The following is a 19115-nucleotide window of genomic DNA, read 5'->3' as shown; positions in this document are numbered from 1 at the left end:
GAACAGGTCTGTGTCCATCCCTGCACTGTGCTGAGATTGGGATGAACCCATCACGGAACACAGGCTCAGTGCTGGGGGACCAGCTCACCCAGGGCCTCTGGAAGCACAGCTGTCCCTTTTAAAACTTCATGAGAGTTTGAGAGATACGGGCCTCAAATCACAGACTCGGGAAGAGGAAGCCAACTGACAAAAAAAAAATCAGTAAGAATAATGTCCTGAAATTAAGAGAGTTGCTATTATAGATAAAGTTGAGCTGAGAAGAGAGGTTATTATTTAACCTCTTTCTTCTCACCCTAACTTTCCCTGGAAACAGTTTGTATTATAACTCTAATATTCCAGCACTAGGGTAACCTCACCTTCAGCCTTACTGTCCCACCTGGGTACTATTAGCTCTCTGCTAGAGGCAGAACCCACAGCTGCTGATGCCCATGTGCAGAGTTGGTAGCCTCTCATTCCAGCTTTTAAAAGGGCACCAAAAGTCCTGGCAGTAAGAAGAAGGGTTAAGAGTTTGTGCCAGTGCCTTGGGGTGCCCTTGTTAAGATTCATAAGCTGCTCTTTTGTTTTCATTGATAACTGTTGGTATCTAAAATTTTCCCATGGTGTTATGCTCTGAAACAGCAAGAGAAAGCAAATGTGTAACTAAATACAAATATGATATAATTATATAATAACAACCATAATTTTGTAATAATTGGAAGGATAAGAAAAGTGCCTAAAACAAACATGCTGTACCAGAGATGAACAGTATATTAGACTTTAAAATGTCTTCATGTTTAATAATCTAAAATGCTATTAAATTACAGAGGTAAAGCTATCATCAATAGATATTTTATTTCCACAGTGTCCCTTTGTTCTTGTCATTGTTGGTTGGTCACCTTGAACAGAGACGGGTGGGGAGAAACGCTTTTGAAGACTGGAATATATTCTGGTTTTGATTTACAACAGAGGTTTGATCCCTCCCTGATGTGACTGCCATAAACAAATGGACAAGCATAAAAGTAGATAAACAAACATCTGTTTTATATGATATTGACATCTCACCCCAAGTGTTGTTCCCAATACTTCAAGCACATATTCATGTCCCCAGGGAGGCTGAATGTAGCTTTCTTGTCCGGGTTACCACACAGCCAGTTAAACATTTTTTACTTTGTGAAATACTGTGGGAGGAAATTTGTGTGTGAAACGTGCCTCTGGAGCCCTGGTTCTCGCCTAGATGTATATACACGGTGCTTTACCTGGAGCTCAGGTCCACAGCAGAAACATGAGGTGATGCCTGGCTGGCTTTTGTCACATCAGGAACTAGGTGTTTCTCACTGCAGTTTCCCTGGCCTAGACAAAAGCTCTGGGAAAGCCTCTTCTCACTTTTCTCCAGAGAAGGACCTAAAAAGAGATTTTAAAATTCACTGCACATAATGTGCTGTTGGCTATTGGCAGGCACACTGGGAACTTCAGACAAATGGAGCTTGCACTGCTGGTTTAGGCTGCAATGACCATGACTGCAGGGGAATAGAGAGTGCAACAGTACATTGTGTAATGAGGTTTCTGGGCAGCGGGATGGAGAACAGGATGGAAATCTTATTAAACATCCCTGGACAAGCCAGGGTAATCAAGATTGGTGCTGGACTGGATACCAGGAGCTGCAGAATTGCTCACAATGCAGTATTGGCTGTGAGTAGCCAAGGTTAATAAGGAACATGACTTTAGTTCAGCACAGAACTTGCAGCAATTTGTTTGGAGGATGAAAATGAGAGGCGTATTGTAAAGGTTTTGTTGCCCAAACATGCATCACTTCAGGAGGCAGTGGAGCAAGGGCATCCTGTGAGTTCTATTTCCATCCAATAGATCTCTCCAAAGCCTCCTGCTTCTCTAGGAGCATGCACATGTAACAAACCATTAAGCACTGTCTATGCAGACATGATGTACATCATAGCCAAGACTTTCAGCCCTGAAAGCACACGCTTCTGTATACCTGAGCTAAAGAAACAGCTGGTTGGACTTAGCATGCTATTGCGACCAATAACAGGAAACAACCACCCATCTTAAGGGCTTGTAGTTCTTTCTGGGTGGAGGGTGAAGTCCTGACTCGGTAGTAGCTATTGGGAACAGCATTTCTAAAATGGCAACCCCCTCTCAACGCTGTGCCTGTTCCTTTTTCATCCTCCTTTGTGTAGTCAAGAGTAAGTGCAAGGGAGAGAGGGGGCCTGGATTTACCCTTTGATTCTCTCCTACGTCTTCTGACCAGAAGTCCTAGTGAGGTAATTGAGTGGAAGTGTTGGTGTACTTGTCCTTTCTTCCTCCTCTGCTTTCTCATCAGCTGTCAGAATGAGCATAAATACATCCAAGGACCAGATTCTTGTCAAGAGCCAGCCTGGAGAGGCCAGTGAGCCAGCTGCACCCATTTTTCATGCCACGGAAATAGTGCACACAACGGAAGGCACCGTAGTGGCACATGCATTGGAAGGGTCATCCATGCTTTCCAGATGTGGCCCTAAGTTTCCCCCTCCACCTCCAAGAAGGGAGGAGAAGAAAACAGGTTGACATTCTTTGGGTTTACCACTTATTTTTACCTTCTTGGGTTGGCTCAATAATAGGCTGGGGAAGAGTGGCGCTGGAGCCACGTTTTAGGTCTGTGAGTGCAGGAGGAAAAGCTGAAGGAAATACTGACCTTCCCAACAGATTCACTCTATTCCTCCTTGTGCTCAGGGAGGCCATTCCCCCAAAGACAGCCAGCAAATGTCAGCTAGGAGAGAGATTCCCCAAGGGATCCTGGGGAAAGGGGGAAACGAGGAATGCTGCCTACAACTAGGGAAACTGAGAGGAGTCTGTGCCAAAAAGCACCAATATGGTCAACAGTCACCTCTGCACCTACTTGGTAGCTGCCTCTAAGCACTAGCCCCATCCTCTTTTTGACCCCAAAGAAAAGCCACGGTAACACATTCATTTTCTAGGTTCTTTGTTATTATTTAAAGAGCAGGACAGTCATTCGAGCTCTTAAATTTGAGTTATGAAAACTGGTGGGTTTAGAACAGCAGCACCTTTCATTTGTCCTTCACATGAGTTAGAAACCTGATAATTACAAAAGGGATGGGGCTGAGTGGAGCTTGTTGCTGGTCTAAGAGATGAGAAGGTTGAGTTCTGGCTCTGCTTCCTTCACTGGGTGTGGGCAGGAGATTTGTCATAGGGGAATGGCAAACCCAGCCAAAATAGAGAGGAGGCTACTGGGCTCACATGGGTGGGGGAAGAGATAAAAAGATAATACAGTTCCAGAGAAGGAACATCACAGTATGGTGCCCCCCTGCCCATACACATGCCCTCCTGCCCAAGAGAGCCAGTTCTCCGTGGATCGAGGAGCATGGGGGGCCTGGGAGGAGAATCCAGTTTAGTCACCACACTCCTCAGTACAGCGTTGGGGTTCACAGTCATTTTGCCGAGCAACTGCAGTGGCAGCCCTTGGAAAAGGGACTGAAGCTTCACCTCCTTGGGAGAAAGGGTCTTCTCTCCCCTGTGTCGTCCGTTGAAGAGGAGAAGAGAGAAACCAAGGTGTGCCAAAGGGTGTGAGAAAGAAATAGTACAAGAGAGAGGGAGATGTTATTTGAGACATACTGGGCACAGGTTAGACCCGAGTATGTCTACAGGTTCGCGATGTGCCTGAGGCTGAGGGGGCTGTGGAGGTGGAGGGGGACTCCTCATCTGTTGTGTCCCCCTGCTCCTCCTTGTGGAGGCCGAGGCTGATGTGGCTCTGCAGGGCTGCTGGGGTCAGCCACTCCTTGGGGAGGCAGCTCTGGAGGAAGGGGATGCAGGAGCTGAAGTAGGCCAGGCGGTTCACCCAGCGGGGGATCTCTTTCCCACATAGTATCTGTGAAGAAAACCGAAAAGGAGCATGGTTAATAGTACCAAAACACGTGCGTGGTGGCAATGTCATCTCCATCTGTACCACCACCTCAGCAGGGTGAATTCCCTGTTGCTCAGAAGAGAGCTGTTTGAAATGTAGGGACCACCTTCTGCAGTCAGGAACAGCTCTAGATGCAAATGCTACACAACTGCTTGACACACAGAGAGAACCCTGCCAGCTGTAGCCCTTGTCAGCATCACAGCAGAGACTGGGGAAAACAGCTCATGGCCCTCAATAGTTTGGCCACTCTGTTCTCCAGGCAGTCCATGGCTAAAAGGACAGGCCTGCTGGTGCTTCCCAACCAAGACAATGGCACTCATTTTGCACATAGCTCAAAAATTTTGGAAAAATATTTAGGCTGTTGCTGGCCACACCTTGAGGAGTGCAGAAGCTGAGCCTGACTAGACGGATGGAGATGCCTGAGAAAATCTTCTTGCTGCTTTCTTTTCTTCCTCGGGCTGACACACTGGGGCAGTCAAGTTATAGTATCTGGGGTCCTTTTCCTATCCTAGCACATCACCCTTTAATTTCTGCTCATATGGTATTTCCTAAATGTGGGAAAGAGAGCAACAAACAGAAAAACCCTAGCTTCTCACTAGGCCTGTGTTTCATCATAGGTGCTCCTGGCACTGATTTGGGTTACACTCTGCTAGCACAGATATTGTTTTCCAAGGTCACTTCATACTCAGCACAATGAAACGACTTGCTGCATATGGCAGCTCCTTTCACACATACATACAGGTGCCAGATTTTAGTAGCTGTATCTGCCTTAGATAGGAAAACATAAGGAAAGTTTCCCTTTACATTTTACCCTTTCCCTTGCCAGACACAGAAGAGGCATGTGGAATGGATCAGCCAGGGGGCCTCAAGAGCCTGTCTTTAGTAAATATACTGCCTGTGTTGCTCTACACCAGTACATTAGAGCCTGAAGTTTGTGGCAGGTACTGTAGCTGTAATACCCGAATTCTCCTTCCCTCCCAGTGCTGTCTCCCATGGAAACTCCACCCCACAGACCTTGTCCAACAATTTACATGGATTAGTGGCTTCAGGTTGTCCATAATACACCTTCTGCCAATACTAAATTCCTTCACTCTTCCTCTCACCCTCTTTCCATCTAAAACTACACTTAATTTAATACTAATTACTGCAAAAACCAAGAGGGTGTTTGTCTGTAATCCACTAAGGAGGTTATTTGGCAAGATTTCTACTATTGATGATGGAAATGCAGTGCTTAGAGGTTTCAAGAGATTTTCAGGGAGCACAACTGCAGCAGTTGATAGAGGATGGGCTGTGCCACTTTATAGTTGTTACAGCTGATGACCAGCTGGTCCTTCATGCGAATGGCCTGAGCAGAACGATCTAAGCCCCATTCCAACAGTCACCTTGAGGATAAGGGAATTAGCTTGCTCCAACAGCGTGGCGTTTCCAATGAGGTTGGGAGAAGGCAGCAAACCTGTGACCGTGCTAATTTGACTATAGAACTCACTTTATTTTGACATGCATTGTTTAAAAATCAATGTGTGAAATTGAAGACATTATCATTAGGTATCAGAGAATGAGCAAAGCTATTTAGCTGCTAAAATTACTTGCAAGCATAGACTGTTCTTTACCTAATACACTCCAAGGACTTTTATTTCAGTTCTCACCAGTGCTGCATTCTACTTAACCTCAGATACAGCTACATGAATCTGTATTTTTGAAATTTTTAATCTGGGGACAGTTACTTTATTACCGATTTTTTTATCTCCATCTAGATCCCTGGTTTCCATTCCTAGAGCTACTGCCTGAGCCTATAAGCAGATGACCTCTCCACCTACGTTTAGGACTCATTCATAGAAAATGTGCTGATCCGTTTGATTTTCTCAGCAGACATATCTGATCATTTTCACAAGAATACTGCTGAATTTTTAAAATTGTATTCAATATGCTCTACTTGAACATTGAACCTGAGCCAAAGCCAAAAAACACAGTGCAATTGCCTCTAGATTCTGTACCATTTCTCTTTCTTCCCCTCCAGGAACTTAGGCAACATATTGCCAGTGTAGAGAGTGACTCAGTTTAGGCTCCTTGTGATGTACGCGTGCATGTGAGTTTAGTTCTCAAGCAGTGGTAAGCCTTAATAAAGACTTCCCCCAGATACTAATAGGAAAACACCACCAGGGTATGATTCTTCAGAAAATTAGCTGAAACAACGAACAGTGCAAGGTAAGATGGCCTGAAATGGAAATACTGTTTTCAAGAGTTGGCTTTTTTTTTCTAAGCAGGTCCCCTAGCAACTAAAATAGCACTTCCCAATGTGGAAGCAATGCTGAGATGTTTGCCTTTTGTTTAAGGGAGCTTCTTCACCCAGAATGAATCAGTGAGGCAAGGAAGAGCCAGAAAAAGAACGGAAATGTGTGGGCATCTGGCCATCAATCACAAAAGGGCAGTTTGTAGAGCTTAAGGATAATTATGAAGTCAAAGTGGTTTCCTTTTTCCTCAGTCATGCTTGTCCTTGCCTCTTGTCAGTGAAGCCTTGGTACTATTCCACGGCAAAACACAATGCTCAACAGGAGCAAAAGGGCAGTGGCAGGAAACGTTGCTAACTCTACAGCCTGCTCGTGTGTTCCTCACTCCTTGCCATAAAGCATATTGTGCTGGAGCATCCAGCAGTATTTAGCTAATGGAGAAACATCAAGTAAAGCTGACTGCAATGGGATTAAGCCAACGGAATTTAAATAAAACAGCACACAAGCAAGATGAAGTGAGTGTTTTCTAATTGTATATGAAGAAACAGAAAAATCTCCCTACTGCAGCTCTTCAGGAGAATTCTCAACTGAAAACCTCACACCGGAACAATAAACTCACAGAAGGCTCTTACCATCCATTGTTTCCACCACCAGAACTCTTTTTGTAGAGGTTTGTAGAGGTTAGGATTTTAGGTTTTTTTCTCTTGTGTGCCAAACAAGTAGGGTTTTCTCTTTTGAAAGGGGTAAACTTCTCTGTGGTGGGTCATGTACTTGTCCTGTCAGACTTAGCAGATACGCTGTTATAGATTAGAAGTCACTAGTCCTGACCATCATATGGTCCATGTCCTGCTACCATCCCTTCAGGAACTTGACATGCCTGTAGTGGAGCCTGAGCTTGACACTTGACAAGAAAGCAGCTGAGCCTTAAGCTGACTGGAGAAGCAACTTTAAAGAAATGAACAGCCACAGAAGGGCTAAGCCTATGTAAGATATAAGTGGGACAGGTAGCTCAGGGTTTAATTTCTCTGAGGCAGAAAAGTGTTTGGGATGGGAAACTCGTAGGAGTACAAGAGAGGCTGGACGACTAGCAGCAGAGCATGGAACACCTCAGCCCACCTAGGTCTTCCCTAAGCTTTGCAAACGTCCCGTGAGTACTGGCCAGCTATCATTGCTGAGCATAGCTCTTCCTCATCTTTCCAGCACTGTCTGGTCCCTGAAGGTGTGAGTTATTCTCACCCCACAGGGCCAGCCAGTCCCTGCCACAGACTGAAATCCAGCGTTTTGGACAAGTGAGCACAGCTTGCAGTTGCCCACCAAGAGACCTGTCCCTGTTTCAGGCAGAAACTTCGGCAGAGGCTGCATGTACTTGCAGCTTCCACTGAGTGGCACCTCGTGATAGAGCGCCAAGTCTCCCATAGCTGCAGCTTCTTCTGGGAACTCTGTGTGAGAACTGTGAATGGCCCAGCTGGCATCTGCAGAGCCCAGTGGAAATAGCAGTTCAGACATCTGTGGCTGAAGCCAAACGCAAGGGAGAAATGGGACCTGACAGTTTGGGTACTATTTCTGGGCAGCTGACAGATCCACACCAGCATTTCAGCTCATCAAGAAACAACTCATTTGCGATACAAAAAGATCCTCTGAGCATCTTAAGCTGTTTTCATTTTGTACTGAACAGTCACTGGTTAAAATGTACAAACTGCCCAGGGAGTAAGGACTGCACCCCATCACTCTTTGCTCCCTTAAGTGCCCTAAGAACGAAGCTTCGTTGCTCAGCAAGGCCTTAAAGCTCCCTGCAAAGCTTTACTCCGGGCAGGGAAGCAGCCTAGCAGCTGGGAAACATGGGTTTAAATGCCATCCACAAGGGAAGCAGTTGAGTCTCCTGTCTTCTAGAGGACAACACTATCAATGTGCTGCATTTTAGGAGGCCTTTGTGTCTATGAGTATACACTGATATAGTCTAAAAGGCTGAGCCCCTTTCACAATGAGGTGAAGGGCTGATTACTTGTAGATCCTAAGAGAAAGCTCTTAAATGCAATAGGTACTGCGCTGTGCTGGATGATGCAATGGGGGCAATTCAGGCCATGCACAGAAATATAACTCAAGACACTTAAGAATTTTTTTTAAGTGAGCCCTCCCAAAGGCACCATGGAGTGCTCCGATCCATGAAAATCGAGATGCACAGAGGCAACATTACATTCCTCAAACAATACATGCTAATTACTTCAATTCTTGTCTTCAAACTGAAGCTTGGAGAGTTCAGCACCGAACATCTGCTGAACCACCCACTGCCACTTCCACTTAGCAGCCGTGCTAAAAATGAGGTGACGTCCACATGGGGAAGGTACCCATTTAAGCTACTGTACAGTATTCCCCTTGGCACATCTTAAAGAATGCCAAGAGCTTTTACTGGCGTCTGAGGAGTCTTGACACGCACCCCATAGCACTTTTAAAGCAAAGCTGCTAGAGCCCAAGGGGAATCTTTCCAGTCTTTGCTTGAGTTGGCTCCTACGAGGCCTAGGCAATATAGCACGGATGATGTTTATCAGAATTTCAGAATAAGGCCATTAGATACAAACCAGCACATCTGCCCAGTCAAAGCTTGCAGGCTCTGCTAGGGCAGCCAAAAAACATACATAGAAAGAGAAGCACGGCAACACAATGAAATTAATACTTGGACACATCTGGAATAAACCATTAACCCAATGCACAGGAACGTTTTTTTTACCACCTTGCAGAAACTAAACTGCCTGGTGCTGGCAGAGATAAGGGAGTCTGAGTGCATCAGCGAGGAACATACCTCTAGCTCTGCACTCCTGATCGGCTGATGCGCATGGTGTATACACTGAAAATAACATTCCTGAAAGAGAACCGACATGCAGCCTTCGCAACACACCTAAAAGCACAGTCTCACCTTGGTGGAGCTGGCATGCTAGGATCAATTGCTTGAAACAGATTTATTGTATAGTTACTGTGTAAAAACAACAATTTCTACTCTAGAGAATGTAACCAGCCTGTGGGGATCAACAGAATAGATGCGGTGGCACTGGGCTGGGTTGCAGCTCATGCAGCACACATCCAGCAGAGCCAGGAGTGGCCTGTGTCTTGCAGAGGAAAGGGTACAGCTGAGAAACTGTAGATGAGGCTGAATGAGGTCAGTAATGAGGCTACATTCTGAGAGGCAGCATCCCGAGTCAAAGGGAGGAAGGGAAAAAACTTTTAAATTAATTTAAGCAACTGTCTAAAATGCCCCCATTCTCCTATGCAATCCCTTTCTGTTCCACAGCAGGCAGGGCACTGCCACTCCTAGGGGTCCTCTCCACGACTGCAGGCATTTCACCCATCCAAAGCAGAAGCAGCATCTGCACCGTCTGCCTGAAACTAGCCAGGAGTGAGGAAAAGGGAAAGAAAGCACTGAAAGGAGGGACTAATACCCACAGTCTTGCTTTCCTTATGACGCTAGTCAGAATGTGTCAGTCACCTCTGTGGTCCTGTGGTGGAAGGACAGAGTTGCCTCTATGCAGGAGTCTGCATGCAGAGAGATGCCAAGAACAGAGACGATGGTGTAGATAGCTCTGGGTCAAACGAGAGAGCTGGCTTATAGCATCTCAGCACTTACAGCACTGCTTCAGCTTCACTGGCCAGGCCACCGGTGGAGAGGCACGGTGGCTGCAAATGTGACATCTTAACGAACCACATTCAGAGCTGAATTCTGAGTGGCGTGGCTGATTAGTTATGTACCAACACTGGAGCATGGCAATACCCTCTTTGAGCATGAAGTTCCTTGTAACCAGCACTTACACGTACAGCCAGCAGCTGCAGAGTGACAGAATAGGCACAAGTGGCCTCATAACAGATGCCCATTTTGGGAATCCTAAGTATAATTAAGTCTGGTCTTGTTAGTGACATTTAAAATAATGACTCTCCCACCAAATGAATGAACAACTGCAATTCGTTCATATTATCATGGCAGCGTGAAGAGGAACTGCCTTCTCCTAGCAGGCGCTGTTTCGAGAGCAGTGGCTGACAGCGGCTGTTGCCTCATAAGGTCGTCCTTTCAAGTGTTACGGACATGCTGAGCTTGACCAGGCCAACCCATATGTATAGAGGGATGGACATCAAGAGCATCTGTGTTTTCTGAATAGCTAACCAAGAAAATCCTGTGTTTCAGTCTCAAGCCTTGTTTCCTAGCGTAAGTGAGCAGCAGGTTACTGCGGATGGAGATACAATGAGCAGAGAGAGCACATGAACTCATAGGAAGAGGGAAAGACCTTCTATCTGGCAGTGCTGGCAGGACTCCTAAGCAAAAGGTTCCAGTCTCAAAAGCCTATCAACACACTCAGACAGTTCATTTACGCTCCTGACACTTTCCATTTATCAACAGGCAGCTGGTGAAAAGGACAAGGTTTTTCCTTTCTTCATTCGGAGGCATCTATTCCCAGGCATCTGCACACACAAAGGATCAAAGGCTCCATGATGGTGCGACTAGAGATGAATTCCCCAGATAGCGTGAACTAGCTTAGCTCCAAGGTATTATGCTTATTTGTAACAGATAAGGACACAGGGCTTTTGGTTTGGGAAGACAGATGCAAAAAGCAGATAAAATAAAGTAGAGGGTACAAAACATGCGCATTTAGAATAGCCCCAAAGAGCCTGAGATGAGGTGGGGTTTTTTCAAATTCACTCTTCACATTTAATCTTTTTTGCTAGATGGATCACTTTAAAGGGAAACCCTGAAATAACTGCAGAAGCACATGTAGCAAAATCAGACCATTTTCAAAAAAATGGAAATGATGTGCTAAAACTTCCCCCGGGGTGGGGGTGTGGGGGGGTGTGTGTGTGAGAGAGATTTCTGTTTCAAATTACTTGCCACCTCATACTATTCCCCAGTACACATAGATAGACAGGGAAAATAGGATGGAGTGAGAGAGCTGAAAGGTCGATATAAGAGTTACTCCACTAATCGTTTTTGTTGGGCTATAAGACTCATTCAGGATAGCAAGGCTAGGAAAGTTAACGATGGAAAAAGACATTTATATTTTTATAGCAGCCTTTATTCCAAGGACTTTCCAAATACTTCATAAATTTTAACTAATGCAGAAACTACACCTAGGAATCTTATTTTGCCACAGCAGAGAAGCCACATAATGCAATATAGCAGTTTATTAACTGCATGCAGTCAAAATTGTGCATCCTTACAGGCAAAAGCAAGAGAAAAAATTACATCCATCTGAAACCATGAGGATAGTTTATGGGTGCAGGACGTCTTTATTAATAAGCTTCTTCCAAACGTATGTGGCAGTTAAAAGCCAGAAAACAAACACAGCCTGTTCCCCATAGAGCTAACAACATTCAAAGGCTGTTGCAATGAACCAAGCCTTTCCATCGGCTTCAGTGAGGACTGGCTCAGGCATCAGGAATTAAAGCTTTCCTAATGTTCTTTCATGCCCTGTGGTTGTTTTTTTCCTTCCCTCCTTTCTGTCTGTTTAGAGCGTTGTGTCCCCTACCATTAACAGAATTGCACATAGGCTTTTATGCAACAAAACACCTATCTCCTCCTCTGCTACACAGGCAACTGAAAAGCAATTGTTGACTAAGGAAAACATGGGTATTACTTGTCTACTTAGGATCTGCTGAAGACTCATTTATAAAAGCTTCTGCTGCTTTTGACTGTGACTCAAATGCCACCTGAAGCTCCCTTCTCTGGTGTTTAATCCTTTCTCCCTGATAGCTTTCAGGCTAAGGAGAGCTTCCTAGTTTTTAATAACATCATGATGAGAACTCACGTGTGCCTGGGGATGGACCTGAAAAGCTTTAGGCTTGAATTATTCACTGATGATTAAAAAATTGGCCTCATTTGGTCCTTGATTCAGCAAACCTGCCTTTTTCAGAGCATTTGCTGAAAGTCAAGCTCCTTTAAGGAGAGCAGAATTCTGATGTAAGTTTGTTACATTCTGTCAGCTTTGCCTTGGCTGAAAAAGGACTGGTGAATAGCTAGAGAAAAGAGTATGCACTGGCTGCCATCTCCTGTCACTTCAGCACAGCTCCACACCCTCTACCAGTAAAGTAAGATTCCTCTGTTCTACCAAAGCTCCAATCACGTTGACAAAGGACAACCAAGACAGCCACACCATCACGGAAGTACATATCAGGCACAGCTCTAAAGCCAATCACAGACATCTTATGCTGTGCTTCAGTTATGAGGGATGTGTGTTTGCTGCTGTCACACTGATGACAAAGCCTCTCTCTGCTACTATCAATAGAGCAGATCTTTACCAATAATACAAAGAAAAGGGTAAAGAAGTCCTAGCACCCAGCCTGGATGTGATCCAAATGCAAGCAAGTCTGATTGCACCAAGATCATCCCCTGCCTCCCAAGGAGATTCAGATTATGTTGCTTCACCAAGCATTTCCATCCAATCTGGCGTGCAGGTTTAACAGTATCTCTGGGGTGTCAGCATCAGTAGTGGGTATGCTAGATGCCTATTTCAGTCCTCTCTAACCATCAGATTGCAGGATTCACTGTGCAGACTGCATCTGTTAATCTTCAAGGTATTTCCTATTGGAGCATACCCTTTTAGGCTGATTTGAGAGAGTCCTACTGACTTTGGGAGACCGGGTTAAGCGTTGCAGTGCTACAGCTCTAAGACTCTGACTGCAAAGCGTTTGATTGTGACAGGGTCCATAATCACTGCCCTGTAGGAGCCAGTCTCATCTAGGATGCTAAAGAATTTTCCAAGGCTGACCTAAGCCACCTCAGATGCTTAGGAGACTCTCTTCCCCTCCACTGTCAACAAAGAATGGGCCAAGCTCACTTAGTTAACCCCCAGTTCTATTTTCCAAGGGCACTTACCCCAAGAACAAGATCTCCAGTTCCCCAATATATTTTTCTCTTTCTGGAAACTTCTGCAAATTCTACAACTTCAAGATGAGCTTCTAAAACCACAAGCACATAAATTCTGATTTAGGCCTCCCTCTTCTCCTGCTGAAAAGTGTGATCTCCCTGTTTATGTAAATAATTAAAGTAGGACAGTTCCCACAGGAGAGGCTGAGAGACTCTCTGCTCCAGAACATCTTGTGGCTGATAATCAGGAGAATTTTTGCTGAAATATAGGAGAAACGATAAATAAATCTTTAATCCAACTTGCTCTCCCATATCTGAGCAAGCTTCTCTCTATCCAGGAAACTGTGTTACTTGCAGATGAATGTCTCACCAGCTAAAAGTTCTGTTCGAACCCACAAAACATCCTAGCAAAAGTTTTAATAAAACTGTCAGATCCCTCTAAAAGCGTCTGCTTTTGATGACTTGCTTTACTCCAAAAATCCTAGTTCAGATCGAATAATTAGTTCAAATTTTAGCCATTTACTCAGATGGCGCCTCTGAGCACTGTCCCCTGGATCCAATCCTTTGGATCGAGAAATGCTGAGGAATAAAGAAACCGATCTTTTAATATTTGAAGGAATAAAGGGGTGAAAAGGATCAGTGGGTACAAAAGGAAGCTGTATAATGAGACACCAATCTGTTTTCCTCAGGGGTTTTTAATCCCTCCAATCCAAATGACCTTAAAGAGCCTTCTGAAGAATGATCACATGTGGATGTGAACTGTGCGCACTAACTTCAGAGTTGGTTCTAGTCTTTTTTAATAGCTTTCTCTGGGTATAAAAGAAAGTCATGATAATTTAGGAAGCAAATAGGGATGATTTATTGTGCTTCACCATCCCTCAGTCCTGCAGCCAAACTGTGCTTTCAGTGACTCTAGGGGAATTCATACCAGATCACTCAGGTGTTTCTGAGCCAGGTTTGTCCCAGGGGATGCTGCAGATTCTCTGAACATGCTTTTAGAGATCCAGATCGGTCCTAGTAACAGCCTTCTCAGCCTTCTCCTGCCTGCCTTCTCCTTTAAAATAAACAAAAATAGTAGGGTAGTTTTCAAGCAGCTGCAAGACAGATAAATAACTCCAGGCTGGGAAACTGCTACAAAATACAGAAGGTCTTGACCTTTTCTGGTACTTAAGATAAATTATGCATACAAATCAGAAAGGAATCATTCCCATTTCAAGAAGAGGGAGAAAAGACACGATAAAAGAATAAAACCTTCTGTCACTGCCGTCCTCAGGTAAAGTTCCAAAATCAACAATTTTTAAGGTGAATCAAATCAGTGTCTCTCAATTCATTTCCTAATTGTGATGAGCACTAACTTAATATCTTATCAAAAGGGCCCATAAGACCCACTGACTTTATTGCTATTCCACCTCTGGTAAAGCTATTGGGAAATAAAAGGGGCTACCTTCCCTGGTGCTCAGAAGCCAGATTTCTAATTATGTGTCATGTACCCTCTAACAAGGGGCTACAGAGTTTCCTAAAATAGGGATCATTCTAGTTTCTTGGCAGAAACCACATTGATGAAGGGAGAAGGACTAGCTTCCTTGAGTCATTCCACTTATCTTCCAGTTCTTGTGCTGACTCAAAGGTGTTTTTCTCCCTTACGGTGGTAGCTTGCCCTTTTCTGGGACATGCTGTGGAAACTGTCATCACTCTCGTAAGAACACAGCTCCATAGTTTGTCTTAGATGGGAAATTTCAGAAGCATGGAAAATTGCTGGTGGGAAGTCAAATGAGTCATCTTCTGTTTGCGAAGGGGCTAAGCAGCAAAAGCTTTGTCAGAGTCTTTAAGCTGCAGTGACATGGTGTGATCCTTACATTCAATACTGAAGAATATTGAAAGACTGGAGAAGAACCTGGAAGCAGAAAACCTTCTTCCTCCCTCTGATCCTCTAGTTACTATCTTCTCTAAAGAAGCTGACCTCAGGCACTGTACACTCACCATATGCCTATACATCAGCAGGGCTTTTATTCTTATATGCCCGTATTTGAACCCCTGGCAGTCAACCTCTCACCTTTACACACATTTGGGGGTACAACCTGTGCCACGTATGCTTTTGCCTTGGCTAGTATCTGCCGTCCACAAGTCCCAGTTTTATTATAGACTTGCAGGACAATCATGAGCCATGCTCTTGCATGGAAAAGAGCACTCTGACAGCAGTTTCACAATTCCCTTCCCTTATCTATGCCCAAAGCACAGTCTTGGTAACAAAGTGTGTAACTGCATGTCTCTTTGCACCTTATGCCATACTTGCCCGTGGCCCACTGCTGCAGTGACATGCGCTTCTGCAAAGCCCTGTGAGTCCTTGCAGGGGAATTTACAGCCCAGGAATTACTATGAGCTTGGCTTTTTCCTGAAAGCACAAATGTATTCCTCTTCCTTTATGTCTGCTTTACAGCAATTTGTAACTTCTGTCCTTTTGCGATCTCACATCTCATTGTTCTGAAAAATCAGGAAATTCAACAAATCACATTATGGAAAGAACTAATTATTTTAGCCTTTCTTTTTGTTTTAAAAGGGTTTTTCTAATGTTCAAAAGGCAATATTTATTCCATCTGGCAGAATTTAAATAGCCTCTTTCATCAGCCAGGACAACTCAAAAAGAACATAAATATTTTGTAATTCCTTGAAGGGCCATTTGAACACATTGCGGTAAGTACACACAGGGGATTTTTAGGAACTTAGTGACTTAACAACAGATAATCAAACAGAAGGACTTCCCACAGTATTGATGTGGTCCTAACTGAATTCCCCACCCGTGCATAACCTTATCAGAATGCCAAAAACCCTGCTGTGTGCCAGCAGCATTACCCGCCTGGAGTACCAACACACAGAAAGGCACAGAAGCTCAGAAGAGGAAGGGAAGTTTGGGCTGTGCCGCTGATGGCCTGAATGATTTTTCTTTGCAGAAATTGCAGGCATAAGCGCCCCAAAAGGATTGTCCGTCCTCCTAGACAGTTTCTTCAGAGAGCATGGTACTGATAGTACTAGATTTTGGGGACAGTCAACATAAGCAATGCGAAAGGAGTAAGCTTCTTGTAGGCAAATTGCTAATCCCAGTTTGATGTACCTCTTCATTTTAACCCACAAAACAATTTGCTTAAGTGGTTTATATATATAGGTACCATGGGACTGTGTTGCAGTAAGTCAGAGTGGCTGAGGCAACCCTAACTGCTTAGGATTTTCGCTGCTTAGATCAAGCTCCCTTCACCTTCCCACAGGGATATAGATTGTGAGGGTGGAAGGCAACCACAGACAGGTATGAAGTGGTGCATGTACCTGCTACCTTAAATTGAAGCTGAGCACATGCACAGGGAGCGCATCTGATTTCTCTCTAGTGACTGTCCAGTAGGAAATATGCCCTGCTTTATATCAGAACTTCCCTCAAAACTATAATGAAGATGGTGTGCAGCAGTTTCTAGGCAGAGACTTGTGCTTTCTGGTAGTTCTTCACTTCTTAAATAACCCAAAGTTCCCTGATGAAAAAGAATTTCTCAGGAAATCCACAGGAAGACTCCTGATCATGCAGCACATTCACTGAATGGCTCACTGAGAAAACTGACATGAAATGACACTGGAGAAGACAAAGTCTGAACTGCTGCTGAAACCGGGCCATTCTGTTTCCTTTCCACAGGAGCTGCTTTGTGAGCAGACCCAGCCGTGCCTCTTTGATCCAGTAGCTGCTCGTTAGACGCCCATAGGGAACTGGGAAAGCAGGGAGAGATCTAAGTCTTGAGCAAGTATGAATATGCTTGGCAGTCTGCAGCAGGGAGTAAGGAGAACTCAGAGCTAAGCGCCAGCGAGAGAGTAACAAAGCCCCTCGCAGCTTCCAAGTGAACGTGGGCAGGAAGATCAGAAAACTCAGAAGAGACGTGTGGCATTGTGGGGAGAGGCTCAATGCCACAGCAGCGCATAATTAGGCTGCAACACACTGCAAAGTGAGTCTTTTCAGAGGTAGGTAGCAGGTCAAAGGCATGCCCAGGGGTTGACTAGAGCTTATCTGCCTGTGCTGGGCTTGCTGCAGCCCAGGGATTTTTCAAGGTACGTGGCCGAATGGCAGAGTCATGAACATAGGTCTGGACGTGCCCCTAGCCATTAGCAGTCAGTCTGCATCACCTACTTGGACCACAAATTTTATAACTGTTAAAGATAACAGTTACCAGTTATCATGGTGGGACCTGAGGCATTAAACATGAATTTTTGACAGAAAAATCATTCATAAACAGATGTAGATGGAATATTTCTAGATGGATGTTCTATTTGCTGAGAAAACACTGGAGAAGAAAACAAAAACTTTGAAAGTAGAGTCCAACTCCTGTGGCTTCAGCAGTCCTTCTGAGGATGGGGAACCTGGCTTACAGGTCCCAGCAGTTGGACACGTGGACACTGCCTCCCAGTGTGATCCTGAGAAAGCTGATCTGTGAGCGAGAGCCAGCCTTACACCCCCCTTCCCACTCCCTCTGCAGAATCTGACCTCAGCCAGCAGGACGCATGGCTGCATCTGCCCTTGGCCCGTGTGACCAGATGGTATCCTCCCAACCCATGGCCCAGTCACTGGGCAACATCTGTATGGATACTAATTAGCAAGCCCACAGCCAGATGAGGAAATTAAGGCAGCCAAACACAGCTACCTAGCACACGGCTGTCCTGCCAAATCTCCAGGTCTTGCCAGACAGATTTGTGTAAACACACATTAACTCATACATCACCACATGGCTATAAAGCTCTAGCTCTGGTTTTGCATGCTGATACAGAACAACACAAGCCATAAACCAGCTAATTATCCTTGGCAGATAAGAGAGCTTTCATCAAAAGATTTTAGAGCCTTTTTTGAAGGAAGGAAATAATCCAGCATACAAGGAGGGATACTTAGGCACAGAGCAGGGATGTGACTCGCTTGGCATTACCCAGGAGGCTCGTAACAACCATCTCCTGAACTCACCACAACTGCTTATGCCCATGAGCAGAAAGACCTAAAGGGCTGTAGGAAGCAGAGCTGGTCATTGCCTCTTTCATGCTAAAAATTAGCCTCCAACCCGACCCCTCTCTGTGGTGAAAGGGCATTGCAGTACTGATAGCATCACCTTTAGCTGGGCTTGAGCAACAGAGAGACCAAGAATTTACACTCACTTAAAATCCTTGGCTGCTTTTTGTGTGGCTGGAGTTAAAGCCCAGTTCCAGTGAGCAATTTTATTCTGTTGAACAAAATTTCTACATCTTTTCTTTTAATTCTTTGAATACTTTTTCTGGTTTCCTGTCTTTAACTGCCACATAACATGGGTATGCATAAACAGCTGCTAGTTATTATTATTGCTGCTTCACAGATGAAGACTCTGAAGGAAAGGGCAATACAAACACTAAACAGACTCATCTCAGAATTGGTTTTAGGGCACAAATATCAGTTGTTTTCTGCCCTCTATGGCGACATATCTACACAGTCTTGAGAGCCACTCACCACGTAGTCAGCACTTTCTGCGCACTCTAAGGCTGCACCTTATAGCTCTACACGGTTGGGCCTGGAGCTTCCTAATGTGGTGATTTTTGTTTTGTTTTAATGGGAACTACAGCAAGGAAAAAAACCAAAACACTAAGGCTGTAAAGCTAAGCAAGCATTCAGATGTTAGGAAATGAGAATAGAAACTTTCATTGCTTTCCTTTTAGGCAGGTTCTGTCTCAACAGATTTCAAGCGGTCTTTCCTCCAAGAGGTCAGAAGTATTCCAAGATAAGTTGTGCCACTTCTCACCCAGCTCCAAAACACAGTGATTGCCATAAGGTGGCCACATGTATTTCTGATGTTGCTGACTGAGGCACATTCAATATCTAGGACTTCTGCTTAGTGCTTTAATACCAACTATTGCTTTAAGAATTTCAGCTCCCATTTTCTATATCTTGATGCTAGAGACCATCCAGGGCCTTCTGCTCCTGGATTTGAAGTGCACCTCCTCTCATTTAATACTTTACAGAGGGGCAATAAACACAGGCATATGTGAATAGCAACAGCAACAAGAAATCCTGCTTGTCTCTGAAGGGTTTATTTAAACTGACCTAAATCCTGAGTAAATTCTGCTCCTGGGAGCAGAAGTGTCAGAACTAGCCATTTAGGCTTTTGTTTTA

At 44.6% G+C, this 19115-nt stretch overlaps 1 protein-coding gene across 1 annotated transcript in view; it reads right to left on the bottom strand.

Annotated features, from left to right (window-relative positions):
* Positions 1-2944: 2944 nt before the first annotated feature.
* The window catches only part of LOC141465308 (deubiquitinase DESI2-like), a 52290-nt gene continuing 36119 nt past the window's right edge, over positions 2945-19115 (bottom strand). Inside the window, exon 5 of the mRNA XM_074148661.1 lies at positions 2945-3856. Within this exon, the coding sequence (XP_074004762.1) occupies positions 3614-3856 (243 nt within the window). The 3' untranslated portion in view covers positions 2945-3613. The remainder of the gene's footprint in view (positions 3857-19115) is intronic.

The sequence above is a fragment of the Numenius arquata genome, chromosome 6 (assembly GCF_964106895.1).
Source record: "Numenius arquata chromosome 6, bNumArq3.hap1.1, whole genome shotgun sequence".
Taxonomy (NCBI): domain Eukaryota; kingdom Metazoa; phylum Chordata; class Aves; order Charadriiformes; family Scolopacidae; genus Numenius; species Numenius arquata.
The sequence above is the reverse complement of the archived record's forward strand: the minus strand, read 5'-3'. Positions and strand labels throughout refer to the sequence as shown.